General features: G+C 39.8%; 2 protein-coding genes across 4 annotated transcripts in view; both read left to right on the forward strand.

The window, feature by feature from the left end:
• Positions 1–5,138, forward strand: part of copb2 (COPI coat complex subunit beta 2) — a 9,898-nt gene extending 4,760 nt beyond the window's left edge. The window contains exons 10-22 of one of the 2 annotated variants that reach the window (XM_016549809.1): positions 86–196; positions 284–372; positions 532–638; positions 738–881; positions 1,215–1,345; positions 1,810–2,017; positions 2,614–2,724; positions 2,910–3,124; positions 3,331–3,423; positions 3,847–4,030; positions 4,413–4,487; positions 4,628–4,810; positions 4,890–5,138. In XM_016549809.1, the coding sequence (XP_016405295.1) occupies positions 86–196; positions 284–372; positions 532–638; positions 738–881; positions 1,215–1,345; positions 1,810–2,017; positions 2,614–2,724; positions 2,910–3,124; positions 3,331–3,423; positions 3,847–4,030; positions 4,413–4,487; positions 4,628–4,810; positions 4,890–4,985 (1,747 nt within the window). In that variant the 3' untranslated portion in view covers positions 4,986–5,138. The remainder of the gene's footprint in view (positions 1–85; positions 197–283; positions 373–531; positions 639–737; positions 882–1,214; positions 1,346–1,809; positions 2,018–2,613; positions 2,725–2,909; positions 3,125–3,330; positions 3,424–3,846; positions 4,031–4,412; positions 4,488–4,627; positions 4,811–4,889) is intronic. The other variant, XM_016549810.1, reaches the window with a different exon arrangement.
• A 1,276-nt stretch (positions 5,139–6,414) lies between these two features.
• Positions 6,415–11,882, forward strand: LOC107738121 (gastrula zinc finger protein XlCGF57.1). Of its 2 annotated transcripts, none has more exons than XM_016549811.1 (4): positions 6,415–6,771; positions 8,775–8,963; positions 9,051–9,073; positions 9,693–11,882. In XM_016549811.1, exons 1-4 carry the CDS (start codon positions 6,487–6,489, stop codon positions 11,425–11,427), a joined length of 2,232 nt encoding a protein of 743 aa, XP_016405297.1. In that variant the 5' UTR covers positions 6,415–6,486; the 3' UTR covers positions 11,428–11,882. The 2 variants fall into 2 exon arrangements, with proteins under 2 accessions (XP_016405297.1, XP_016405298.1); XM_016549812.1 differs by having other exon boundaries at positions 6,755–6,771; positions 8,718–8,963.
• Positions 11,883–12,693: the final 811 nt, after the last annotated feature.

Raw genomic sequence — 12,693 nt, forward strand, 5'->3', positions numbered from 1 at the left:
CGGCTTTACTGACGAGATGCGCTTGACAATCGCATGCGATTAATTGCACAGCCCTAATGGAAACATAATTTTACATTGTGTTTAGGTTTGTGGTGGTGTGCGGAGATGGAGAGTACATCATCTACACCGCCATGGCTCTGAGAAATAAGAGCTTTGGATCTGCACAGGAGTTTGTCTGGGCCCATGATTCATCGGAGTAAGTACTCTTCAAACATGTAGAAGATGGATGTAGGAGATGACTGTCAAAAACACTTAATACTGATGTTACTTGTTTTAATTTAAGGTACGCGATTCGGGAAAGCAGCAGTGTGGTGAAGATCTTCAAAAATTTTAAGGAGAAAAAATCTTTTAAGCCAGACTTTGGAGCAGAAGGTAAACTGCTTTATGCTTGTATCATGGGCAGTATTCACAATTTTTATGCAAATGTAATAAGCACAAAAAATTTACTTACACATAGCATATTGCATATCCGTTACATTTCATGCCGAATGTAGTAAAACTGCTTATAGTTTTTTGTAAATGTGTTTGCAGGCATCTATGGTGGTTTCCTGCTGGGTGTCCGATCAGTGAATGGCTTGGCTTTCTATGACTGGGATAACACAGAGCTGATTCGCCGCATTGAGATCCAGCCCAAACACGTGAGTCATCTGCTCCAGACAGTCCTCCATTATTTTGTCTGCGTGATTGGGTCATTTTTTAGTCTGTCTGGACCAATTGCATCTTGCATCTATTTTCAGATTTTCTGGTCAGACTCCGGTGAGCTGGTGTGCATTGCCACAGAGGAGTCTTTCTTCATCCTGCGCTATCTGTCAGAGAAGGTGGCTGCATCACAGGAGTCAAATGAGGGGATTACTGAAGACGGTATTGAAGATGCTTTTGAGGTAGGGTGTACATCAGAGTCATGTTTAACCAGATGAAAAGAGTTGCTGCCGAGGAAGAGCACATTGTTACATTTTAATACAATTATAATAAAAAAAAATTGAATTCCCTTTGCATCTTGCCTTTTCTATTTGTTTGTTCTGAATTGTCCCTGTAATTGACAAAAATCACAGTAAATAAAAAATGGAATAAATAAATCATTCAGCAATAAATCATTCACAGTACAACCAGAATTTATATTAAGATCAATTCAAAGTCAATTTTGATTTAATATTGACTTAAAAGATTTGAAACCCATGGTCTGAGCTCCTGATCGTGTGTTTTTGTGTGTGTAGGTCCTGGGAGAGATTCAGGAAGTGGTAAAGACTGGTCTGTGGGTGGGAGACTGTTTCATTTACACCAGCTCTGTCAACAGACTCAACTACTTTGTTGGAGGAGAGATTGTCACAATTGCTCACCTGGACAGGTACAGTTAAAGTTGATGTTTTTGGATGTATTAGTCCCACACACAGGGTTCCCACGCTTCTTGAAAGTACTTGAATTTCAGACATATGGATTCAAGGCCTGGAAAGTACTTGAAAACAAACATAGGTCCTTGAAAGTGCTTGAATTAAATTTGAAAGAAATGATTCTAATATGCTGATTTGCTCCTTAAGCAACATCTCTTATTGTTGTCAATGTTGAAAACAGCTGTGCTGTTTAATATGTTTGTGATTTTTTTTTTGATGAATAGAAAATTCAAAGAGTATTTATTAGAAATATAAATATTTTCTAACATTGTAAATTTTTTACTGTCACTTTATCAATTTAATGTACCCTTGCTGAATAATTATTTTCTTTTTACTGAACCCAAACTGTTGAACAATAGTGTAAATATACACGGAAAACATTTATGATTTATTTAGCCTAACAGTGACTTCTTTTCCTTAGAACCATGTACCTTCTGGGATACATTCCAAAAGACGACCGTCTTTACCTGGGTGATAAGGAGCTGAACATAGTGAGTTACTCTCTTCTGGTGTCTGTCCTGGAGTACCAGACTGCCGTCATGCGCAGAGACTTTGGCATGGCAGACAAAGTGCTGCCCACCATCCCGAAAGAACAGAGAACCAGAGTTGCCCACTTCCTGGAAAAACAGGTAAGACTTTATGGCCCGGTTTCACAAACGGGGCTTAGCTTAAGCCAGGACTAGCCCTTAGTTAAATTAAGATATTTAAGCAACTTTTATAAAAATGCCTTAGAAGAAAACATTACAGGTGTGCATCTTGACACAGAACAATGGCACTGACTTATTTTAAGATATGTCAGAGCAAGATATTTTTAGTTGAGACAGCTCAAACATGCATTTTAGTCTGGGACTAGCTTAAGCCTTGTCTGTGAAACCGGGGGTCCTGTTAAGCCTCTTCTGTGAAACCGGGGGTAAATGTTTGCCTGTAAGCTATGATATGCATAATATAAGGTATAAAATTATAATGCTCTTGCTCTGCTAAAATAACAGCAGCTAAGACTAACCCATATGTTTTGGAAATATTTTTCTTGATTGAATGTTTAAAAAAAAATATGCATTGGGATGAAGTACAAGTTATAACTTAAAAGCTCTTTTGAAGATCAATACAATTGTGTGTCTAGAAGACCTTGTATAGATTGATTGGCTGCCAAATGTGCAGTTAAGTCAAAATGATATTCTGTATATATTCTGTGATATCTGAAGGATCTTTGTTTGTGTGCCTGCAGGGTTTCAAGCAGCAGGCTCTGGCCGTGTCCACTGATCCAGAGCACCGGTTCGAGCTGGCGCTACAGTTAGGAGAGCTGAAAATTGCTTATCAGCTAGCAGTAGAAGCTGAGGTTTGTTATTGTACACCGGTGAAACAGCCCCCTAGTGCTGGCCAAGCTCAATTGCTTAATGCTTTATTTATTTGAACATTTATTGAAGTAAGAAAAAAGACAGTTTTTTGTAAAAGTAAAGTGCAATATTCTCCATGAAAGCTAATATAATGAAGGTGTCTAATGTTACTGCTTTTCTTCTGTAGTCGGAGCAGAAGTGGAAGCAGTTGGCAGAGTTGGCCATCAGTAAGTGCCAGTTTGGTTTGGCTCAGGAGTGCCTCCATCATGCCCAGGACTATGGAGGACTGCTGCTGCTGGCCACTGCATCTGGCAACGCCGCTATGGTTGCCAAGCTTGCAGAGGGGGCAGAGCGTGACGGCAAAAACAATGTTGCCTTCATGACCTACTTCCTGCAGGGAAAGTAAGCATCACAGGAGAAAAAACCTTCGTCAGCTGAAATAAAAATAGAAAAATGTTGACTATGGATGTTTTACTCTTGTGGATTCTCATTTTATAGTCTACTAGTAATTCCTACACTGCTGGAGGAAGTCATGTTTCAGTCACAGATTGTTATTTTTAAATATAGTTGTGTTTTAGTTGATTTTTATTGTTCGTTTATCTTGCCAGACTGGACAACTGTTTGGAGCTTCTGATCAAGACAAATCGTCTACCAGAAGCAGCCTTTCTTGCCCGCACATATCTGCCCAGCCAAGTATCCAGGTCTGTGTTCATTGCCATTCTTTTTTTTTTTTTTCTCACAAATTGCAGTAAAGTGACAGATTATTTTAGAAGGGCATATAACGTGCTACTAGAAGAAATAGTATGAATAGAAAATAGTATGCACAATATGCTAATTTTCTGTTCAGTTTACAATCAGAGTACACGATGTAAAATTCTGCGTCCCACAACACAACAGTATGCACTTGACTTGATCTTCAGTTTCCAGTGTGAAAAACCTAAAATGAGTCTCTTTTTGACTCTTACTTGAGTAAAACATTTTTAATTCTTTTTGACTCTTATTTGAGTACAAACTCATAAAAATTAATACAATTGTGCACTAAATTCAAATAAAATTAATTTGTCATTGAGTTTTTATTCTCGGAGAATGAAATGTTACCGTTACAAATCTGTGTTTGTTCACAGGGTGGTGAAGCTTTGGAGAGAGAGTTTGTCTAAAGTTAATCAGAAAGCGGCAGAGTCTCTGGCAGACCCCACAGAGTATGAGAACTTGTTCCCAGGCCTGAGAGAGGCCTTTGTGGCAGAGCAGTACCTGAGAGAGACCTGCCTCGGCCAAACAAGACCTGCCTCTGACTACCCACTGGTCACGGTAAGAAAACGGCTATCTTCACTCAGTGGTATTTTACTCTTATTTATATACTTTTCTTATTAATATTTAGTTATCTGTTTTATGTTCACATTGTCAATTTTAGTCATTTTTATTTTAGTTTTTCTATGTTTTATTTTAGTTTATCAAAACTAGCAAATATAGCCAGATTCCACCCAGAAGGTGCACTATATTGTAAAAACATTACAGTTATAGTGCTTACTTACTGCTCAGTTTCACCAGTTTGTATATATTTTTTGCTGGTTTGTAATTTTAAAAAAAAGTTTGTTCATATTTTAATCTGTTTTATTTGTGTATAATGCACCTTTATAATTAAAGTGACTGTGTAGCCAATATTTTTTTTCTTCTCATTTTCTTTCTGTAGCCCAATGAAGAAAGAAATGTGTTGGAAGAGGCCAGTGGTTATGAACCCAAAGGAATTATCCCCACTCCCATGCAGGTTTGTGTTTGTTTATCAAACACTCATTTTGTTGATGGTATTACACTATAGCCCAGAATACCAGAACAACAGTGTGGTCTAAAGAGCTGATCTAATATGTCTTTGTGCATGAACTAATCTATTGGCCTGTGTATGTTCAGCAGGTAAAGGACGCAGAGGAGGCCCCAGAGGATGTGGGTGTTTTGGCCTCGGTGACGGCAGCCGTCTCGGCTCCAGTAGTTGCAGCAGTGCCTACTATGAGTCATGCAGAATCCCAGCCTGCTCAGAAGGTTGAGGAGAAGACACAGAAAGAGCCTCCCAAGACAACAGCAGCAGAACAGAAGGTATTTGGTCAAAATATATTCTTTAAAAAAAACATTAACATCAGACTTGATGTAACCTCACACTCTGATTTATGTTAAGGTTATCGATGATCTGGAGGATGATTTGGATAACATGGAGCTTGATGATATTGACACCACAGACATCAATCTGGATGACGACTTCTTAGACGACTAAACCCTCAGCACTGAAAGCATTGAGTTTATTTAAACGACCAAACCTTTTTTTATTTGTTCCTGTTAGTCCTGCAGAGTTGAAGGCTAGAGTCAACTGGGCTGAATATAAATACGTCTTTTAGGGCGTACCACCAATGGAAAGACAAGGAGAAATGTGCTTTATTGTTGGTGAATTTTTTTTTTGGACTTCATTCTGGACCTTCAATTTACATTTTACCCGTACATCAAGGTATACGTTGATTCTTGTGTGTTCAACCATGATAAATCATGGTGCCATTGTTCATAATAAAGATAACTACTCTACTACAATGATTTGTCCTGTCATGAGATTTTGTTTTTATATCCTGTTAAATGTAGAATCAAAAAACCTCGAGGATGCACATTAAAAAAAGGGAGATTCATTGGGTATTATTTTATTTTGAAATGAATACGTAGGCATCTGAATGAAATATGTGAAATGTGCTTTGCAAAATGAAATAGATAAATTTTTCAGACTTAAAAAAGGGGAGATGTTCTTTATTCACGGACACTCATAACCTGGTATCACAGAACCAGAATTTTAACAAAATAAAGTTTACTCGGGTAAAATAACCAAATACAATTAACTTTTTATGCCTTTTTAACTTTTTAAGCTTAACAAATCAATATGAAAATAATAGCTATTAGAACATCATGAAACAACTGTACAAATTTCAGTGAATATTTTTAACAAAGTATTCTCCCTGAAAAGAAAACTCCTGTTAATGCTATCCTATAGATGACTATGAGTTAACTAGTAATTTTGCATGTCAAATTTAGTTAAAATTAAATTTCTGCATAAGTAACCTTTGTCTTTAATCTGGAACAATGGGATTTTCCCCTCAGCTAACATGATTTAACAATACTGTGAAATTACTTAAATTATGTTTGAAAACCTTACTGCAATATACAGTACAAAGACTGCCCATACAGCACCAGTGTACCTCTATTACCTTGATGTTACAGAGCAAAAGACCCATTAATGGTTTCCCTCAGTTCTTATCTATGTTAATAAAATCAGTACATGCAGCTGCTATTCTGGCACACTTGGATGGCGTTTCAAAACATTTCAAGTTTTACTGCAGATGAAAGAATCTGCAAGCGCTGTTATGATCTGTAGTAATGTTCTTTCTGCAGTAAAAGAAACATTTATGTCAGCCAGTGGCCCAAAAATAAAAACAGTGTCATTATTTACTTGCGGTCTTGTGTCGCTCCAAACCCATTTGACCCTTTTCTTCCAGAAGATGTTTACTAAAATGTTTGTGCTGCTAGTTTTTACTTTAAAATTGGTACAGAATTACAGAGATCTTTCATTAAATAGCATCCTGACCATTAGATGGTGCTAGTGCTCCTGATTGATTATTGTTTGTCAGTTAACTCATTGAGTAAATAAGAGAGGAAGAACACAGCAGTCACATTTTACCAATTTACAAAACAACTACTTGATAAAACATGATTGATCATCTGTTAACATCTGTGACAATATGGCTGCCACCTTTCCCCTTCCTGTCACAGATTCTGTCTGCTATCTCTGCACTTCCTATTTAAAAGACTCTGTTGTTCTAAGATGTTGCCACAGCTTGTGCAAAAACTGTCTACAAAGCTACTGGGAGCTCAACAAGTCCCTGGAGTGTCCTGTTTGTTTGAGGGAGACACACTGTTCTGTTCATCTACATCATTTAAGTATTTCTCGCTTCACCTCAGAGGGTAAATCTTCTCAAGACAGCAACTTCAAACCATTCCATGTGGGGAATGCAGAAAGTGAAATGGTAAGTGAGTTTATTAAGTATGCAAAGTCAAATTAAGGTGCTTTCTAGATGAAGTCAGGAGGTGGGAATACTTGAGCTGAAATTTCCTACTTCCAACCTCAAAGCCTTCTAGTCTTTTTGTGTTCCTTACCTCTGACGATGAGTTGATGTAATGCATACTGAAGGATCTAAGTATCCTCAAATGCAAACTGTGTGTTTTGCTTCAAGAGAGCAACCATACATTTGTGTTGTTTTACTTTTTTTTATATTCATTTACTCTTCATTCATTCATTCACCTAAGCATAAGCATTTATCATTTAATTATTTTATTATTCCATTTAATCATATCCAGGGGTGTCAAACTCAATTCCCGGAGGGCCACAGCCCTGCGGAGTTTAGCTCCAGCCCTAATTAAACGCACCTGATCCAGCTAATCATGTCCTTCAGGCTTATTTGAAAACTACATGAGGGCCTTTCGCACCGCTTTAGTTCCAGAACTAAATGTACAGTACTAAAGTACTGGGACGATTTTGCACGAACTATTTCCCAGTACTATTTAAAGGGTTGCATTCGCACCGACAGTGTGTACTAAGAAGTGACGTAAGCCGGTCGTCATTTGTGCGCGGCGTTCAACAACAGAAACAAAGAAAAACAACGTTAACAACAGGAGGATGGAGGACGCTGTGATCGGAGCTGTGTTTTTGTTGTGTCTCGCAGGTTTCACAATAATGGACATGGAAAGTCGACGTATACATAAAGCGATTGAAAGAACGGAAAGGAGGACTAAGAATCTCCAACGACAACTGGCAGTGCTACATTTGCTACAAGTGCCTGCACTTCAGCGTCCGTCCATCTATCGCTGTTCTCCATACTTGCGAAATAAGTGGACACAATGTTTACACTGCGTTTTAAATCATGGCGGGTGAGGGCGTTTTCATACGCGTTTGGCCAATCAATGTCTACTTACGTCACGATTAGTACGTGCTGGTTAGACCCTGCTCCAGAGTAGGAGCTAATTTGGTTCTCGAAAAAGGCAGTCCGGTACTAAAATCGCACCCAGTTCCGGCGGTGCGAAAAAGTGGGTAGTTCCATAATTAGTTCTGGTACTATGAAAAGGTTCCTGCGGTGCGAAAGGCCCTAATGTTTGTGTGTTGGAGCAGGGTTGGAACTAAACTCTGCAGGGTTGCGGCCCTCCAGGAACTGAGTTTGACACTCCTGATATAATCATTTATAATAATCATTATAGCCCTTTATATACTTGTTCCATTGATTCATTAATTGATTTGTTCTTTTTCTATTGCTGTTTAGTCTTACGATGTGTGACATCAAGGATTATTTGTCTTAACGAGTAACAGATAAGAGGGAATGTTTATGGAAACTCAAGATGGGATGCTATTTGGATAAATGTTTGCCAAATGCATAAATGTAAATGTCTATGCCAGCGGTGTCGAACTCCGGTCCTGGAGAGCCGCAGCCCTGCAGAGTTCAGCTCCAACCCTAATAAACTCACCTGCATGTAGCTTTCTAGTAACCCTTCAGACCAGTGATCCTCAAATCTGGCTCGCGAGATCCACTTTCCTGCAGAGTTTAGCTCCAACCCTATAATCAGAATCAGAATGAGCTTTACTGCCAGGTATGTTTACACATACAAGGAATTTGTTTTCGTGACAGAAGCTTCCACAGTGTAACTGAATGACAGTGACAGAACAAAAAACACAGATAAAAAAAAAAAAATAGAACAAGTAAATAAGGAATAAAAATATACAAATCGACAATTAAACAAACCTACCTGTGATTTTCTAATGATCCTGAAGACATTGATTAGCAAACTCAGGTGTGTTTGATTAGGGTTAGAGATAAACTCTGCAGGAAAGTGGATCTCGCGAGCCAGATTTGAGGATCACCGCTTCAGACCTTGATTAGCTTGTTCAGGTGTGTTTGATTAGGGTTGAAGCAAAACTCTGCAGGGCTGCGGCTCTCCAGAACTGACATTCGCCACCCCTGGTCTATGCTAACACCAACAGCAGTCAGTAGAGAAGGACTTATCAGTGGTAATGAGCACTATTGCCAGCATTAAGACAGAAGAGGACATCAGTGCCATGGTCCAGATGTTGATGGAGGTCAAATATGAACCAACTGAAAAAAACATAACAGCAAACATAGAAGAAAACCTTATATATGGACATAAAATGGAGGACATTGCCTCTGTGAAGGTAAGATGTCAAAAGTGTCAGCACATGTCTTGCAAGTAGAGAACACATCTCAAAACATGTTTTTGTTTTGTTTTGTTTTTTTCCAAGAGGGAGCAGACCAATGAAACCAGGTGAGTGTCCTAGCTGCTCATGAAAATGCAAAGATCAATGATGTCTTGTTGGTACATAAATTAGGGTGACCATACGTGCCATTTTCCAAGGACGCGTCCTGGCCAGGATTTGTTTTGGCTTTGTTTTCCTGTTTTCATGCTTGCTGAAGGTAATGATCGAAAAGTAGTTTGACCAATAACATGCAAGCATTGTACATAATGGACCAATCATGGCGTGTGAGAAGGTGGGATCTACGGTCAAAGCGATGCAATTACGCGTACATATTAGGTGTGTTCGACTTAAAAGCAGTGCGGCTCAGACCGATCAGTGTTTGACATCAAAGTACCTCGAGAGCGTTTCGAAAGCATAACCGTCTGTATGGTACTTTGATGTCATACACCGATCGGTCTGCACACGCAAACAAAGCCAAAACCTAGATATTTTAGGCAATATAGAAATCCTGGCCAGGACGCATTCTGGGAAAATGGCACGTATGGTCACCCTAACATAAATGCTTTGAAATAAGAAATGTGAAATCAACAGTCAACCTCTAAATCTCTTATGCTTGCTTAGTTACTGAGTCAACTTCCTTTGCTTCTCCTAAAAGCCTTTGATTTAAACATGATTTACTGCTTCTAGGGATGAGGAAGTAGATACAGATGTGATGCTACATGACACAGTTTCTGCACCCAGTTCCATCTTAAAGGAACCCAATGAATCTAGAGAGAATTCTCAACCACCACCCACGACTACTTGTAAATCATTAAGGTCCAACCTTTGTCCAAAATGCGGCAAGAGTTTCAAAATAAAGTCCGACCTCAGAGCCCATGAGAAGGTGCACTCCTTGAAGAAGCCACACCAGTGCTCCACCTGCGGAAAGAGTTATGCCGGCAAACAAGAGCTCTCCATGCACATACGGCTACACACTGGCGAGAAGCTGTTGGACTGTTCTTATTGCACGAAAAAGTTCGTCAGGGAAAGTGGACTGAAGTCCCACTTGAGGAGCCACACCGGAGAGAAGCCATTCACTTGTTCACAATGTGGGAAAAGCTTTTCTCGACGAAGTACCCTAAATACTCACTTGCGGTTGCACGTAGGCACCCTGCCCCACCAGTGCGATCATTGCGGGAAGTTTTTCAACACAGCGGCGGCTATGAGAGTCCACAGGGCAACCCATACCGGAGAAAGGCCCTTTTCGTGCCCGCAATGTGACAAGAAGTTCATCAATAAATTTGACTTGGATGTTCATCTGGATAGTCACGCAGGGAAGAAGCCGTTCAGCTGTTCTGTGTGTGGGAAGAGTTTCTTGAGGAAGCAAGAACTCAAAACTCATCGAACCATTCACCAAGACAACCGTCCTTTTCATTGCACAGACTGCGAGAGCAGCTTCAAAAGGTTGAGCCACCTCACATCGCACATGAAGATCCATTCCTCCGAGACCCCTTACAAATGCACATATTGCAGCAGATCCTTCAAGCATCCAAACAGCCTTAAAATGCATGAGCGTCTTCACACCGGAGAGAAACCCTACACTTGTGAACACTGCGGGAAAAGGTTCCCCTCTTCAGGAGATCGAACTAGACACCTGGCCGTACACTCTGAGGTGAAATCCTACAAGTGCCCGAAATGTGACAGGAGCTTTCGCTTCAAGAACAGTATGAGGTCCCACCAGGTCACACACACTGGAGAAAGACCTTTCCATTGCAAGAAGTGTGGCAGGAGCTTCGCTAGGCTGGCAAATCTCAAAGCGCACAAGGTGGTGCACACCGACGAAAGAAGTTACAGCTGTTCTCAATGCGGTGTGGCCTTCAAGTCCTCCTCTACTCTCAAGAGCCACCTCATAATCCATTCCAGCAAGACTCTGTTTGACTGCACCACCTGTGGCAAAACCTTCACTCGTCAAGACACCTTCAAACGTCATCAAGACATTCACGCAGGGATCAAAGTCCACAAGTGCTCAGAGTGTGGAAAATGCCTGAGCTCAGCAAGTTGCCTGAAGCTGCACATGCAGGGTCATTCCGGGAAGAAGAAAATGTACAAATGTGATGAATGCGAAAAGAGCTTCAGTTCCATGTCCTACCTCCTGAAGCACCGGAAGATTGCACACACAGATGAGAAGCCGTATATGTGCTTCGAGTGTGGGGAGAGCTTTAATACAGACGGGAAACTGGTTACTCACCAACTACAGCATTCAGGACAGATGGATCACGTTTGCTCCCATTGTGGGAAGAAGTTTGCACGGAAAGAGACACTAAGACGTCATGAGAAGACGCACTCTGAGAAGAAGCCTCACCAGTGCTCGGAGTGTGGGAAAGGATTCACAAGGATCGACCATCTAAAACTGCATCAGAGAACCCATGACAAGAGAAATTAAATGGAAGTAATGTTTCATTTTGAGTTATTTCATTAGGCATTATATTTTAGTGAAAGGAGTCGCTACTAAATTGATGTAGCCAGTTAATATGCACAGCATTGCTTTAATTAACATTTTCTTTTGCTACTGAATTCTTTCTTTTGTCCAGGCAATTGAGTAATGAGATTGAGGATTGAAGGAGAGGAATGTTGGCCCCCTCTTGAGTTCATTTGAATGGCACTTTATACTATTTATCGCTCCACTAGATGGCAGTCTATGCTTTGAGACAGAATTCAATGAATTGTGATACTAAAAAGGTGCCTGAAAACTCAATGTTGCAGAACCTCTAAAATCATGAAAAATAAAAGCATTTCAATGTGAAGTAAAAGATAAGAGAAAAATATTGTGCTTTTGTTTCAGTGTCTCAAGAATATTATGGATGTTATGTTCTGACATTAAAGACATTTATACACTGACGTGATGTTTCTTATATAAAACCTTCAATATCTCGGAAATGACAGTCCACTTTTAAAACAACCCCTTGTGTGTTTGGGTTGCCACTTTCCCCCTATTCAAAATGAGTCTGCTAAATACATAATGGCAGTTAAATATGTAAAAACAGTACACATGTCTCAAAATGAAATTGGATTCTGATGCAAATGGCATGTATCAGCCATGCAGCGGCGAGGACCAGCTCTGGGATTTAAATATACTAACGCTTTATCTGAAGCTGCTGTCTTTGCATTAACCCACTCTTGTACCTAAAGAGTAAAATAATGTCATGAATCATAAAGAGAAATCATATGGACTTACATTAGATTTTGGGTCAATGTTCCAAATTGGATATTTGATTGGATATTTCTGGCCTTATTTTTTAAAAAGAGCAAATTGCTGCATAACACCAACGTCAGAATGACTTCAGAAAAGCCTCTCTTGTGAGTTCATCACCCAGGCATTCAATCTTTCCGTTTTGTGTCCATTTCTCCATATTTCTTTGATTTTTTTTAACCAATCAAGTGTTTGCATGTACATTCCCATTTGTCCATGTGGATGTTTGCAGACTCAGATTCCACTCCAGCAATGTCATCCCCAGTCGAACAAATAAACATAGTAAGAAATTCTAAGTCTGGTCAGGGGAGAGTCACACTCTGTCTCCCTGACAACAGTCGCTAAGCAACTAACATTTGTCATCCCTTTTCTTCCTTACCTCGTGTCCCGTTTCCAACCATCTGCCTTTAGAGTGAAGCCATCAAACCCTTTCAAATACAAATATAGTTCCACACCTCG

This window comes from Sinocyclocheilus rhinocerous, unplaced genomic scaffold (genome assembly GCF_001515625.1).
Source record: "Sinocyclocheilus rhinocerous isolate Xijiao unplaced genomic scaffold, SAMN03320098_v1.1 scaffold254, whole genome shotgun sequence".
Taxonomy (NCBI): Eukaryota; Metazoa; Chordata; class Actinopteri; order Cypriniformes; family Cyprinidae; genus Sinocyclocheilus; species Sinocyclocheilus rhinocerous.

Bases quoted from the DNA above. Each gene is read 5' to 3' on its own strand.
- LOC107738121 (XM_016549811.1), top strand. From the start codon at position 6,487: ATGGCTGCCACCTTTCCCCTTCCTGTCACAGATTCTGTCTGCTATCTC. The intron at 6,772-8,774 runs GTAAGTGAGTTT...TAACACCAACAG, and splicing joins GGAATGCAGAAAGTGAAATG to CAGTCAGTAGAGAAGGACTT. The intron at 8,964-9,050 runs GTAAGATGTCAA...TTTTTTTCCAAG, and splicing joins AGGACATTGCCTCTGTGAAG to AGGGAGCAGACCAATGAAAC.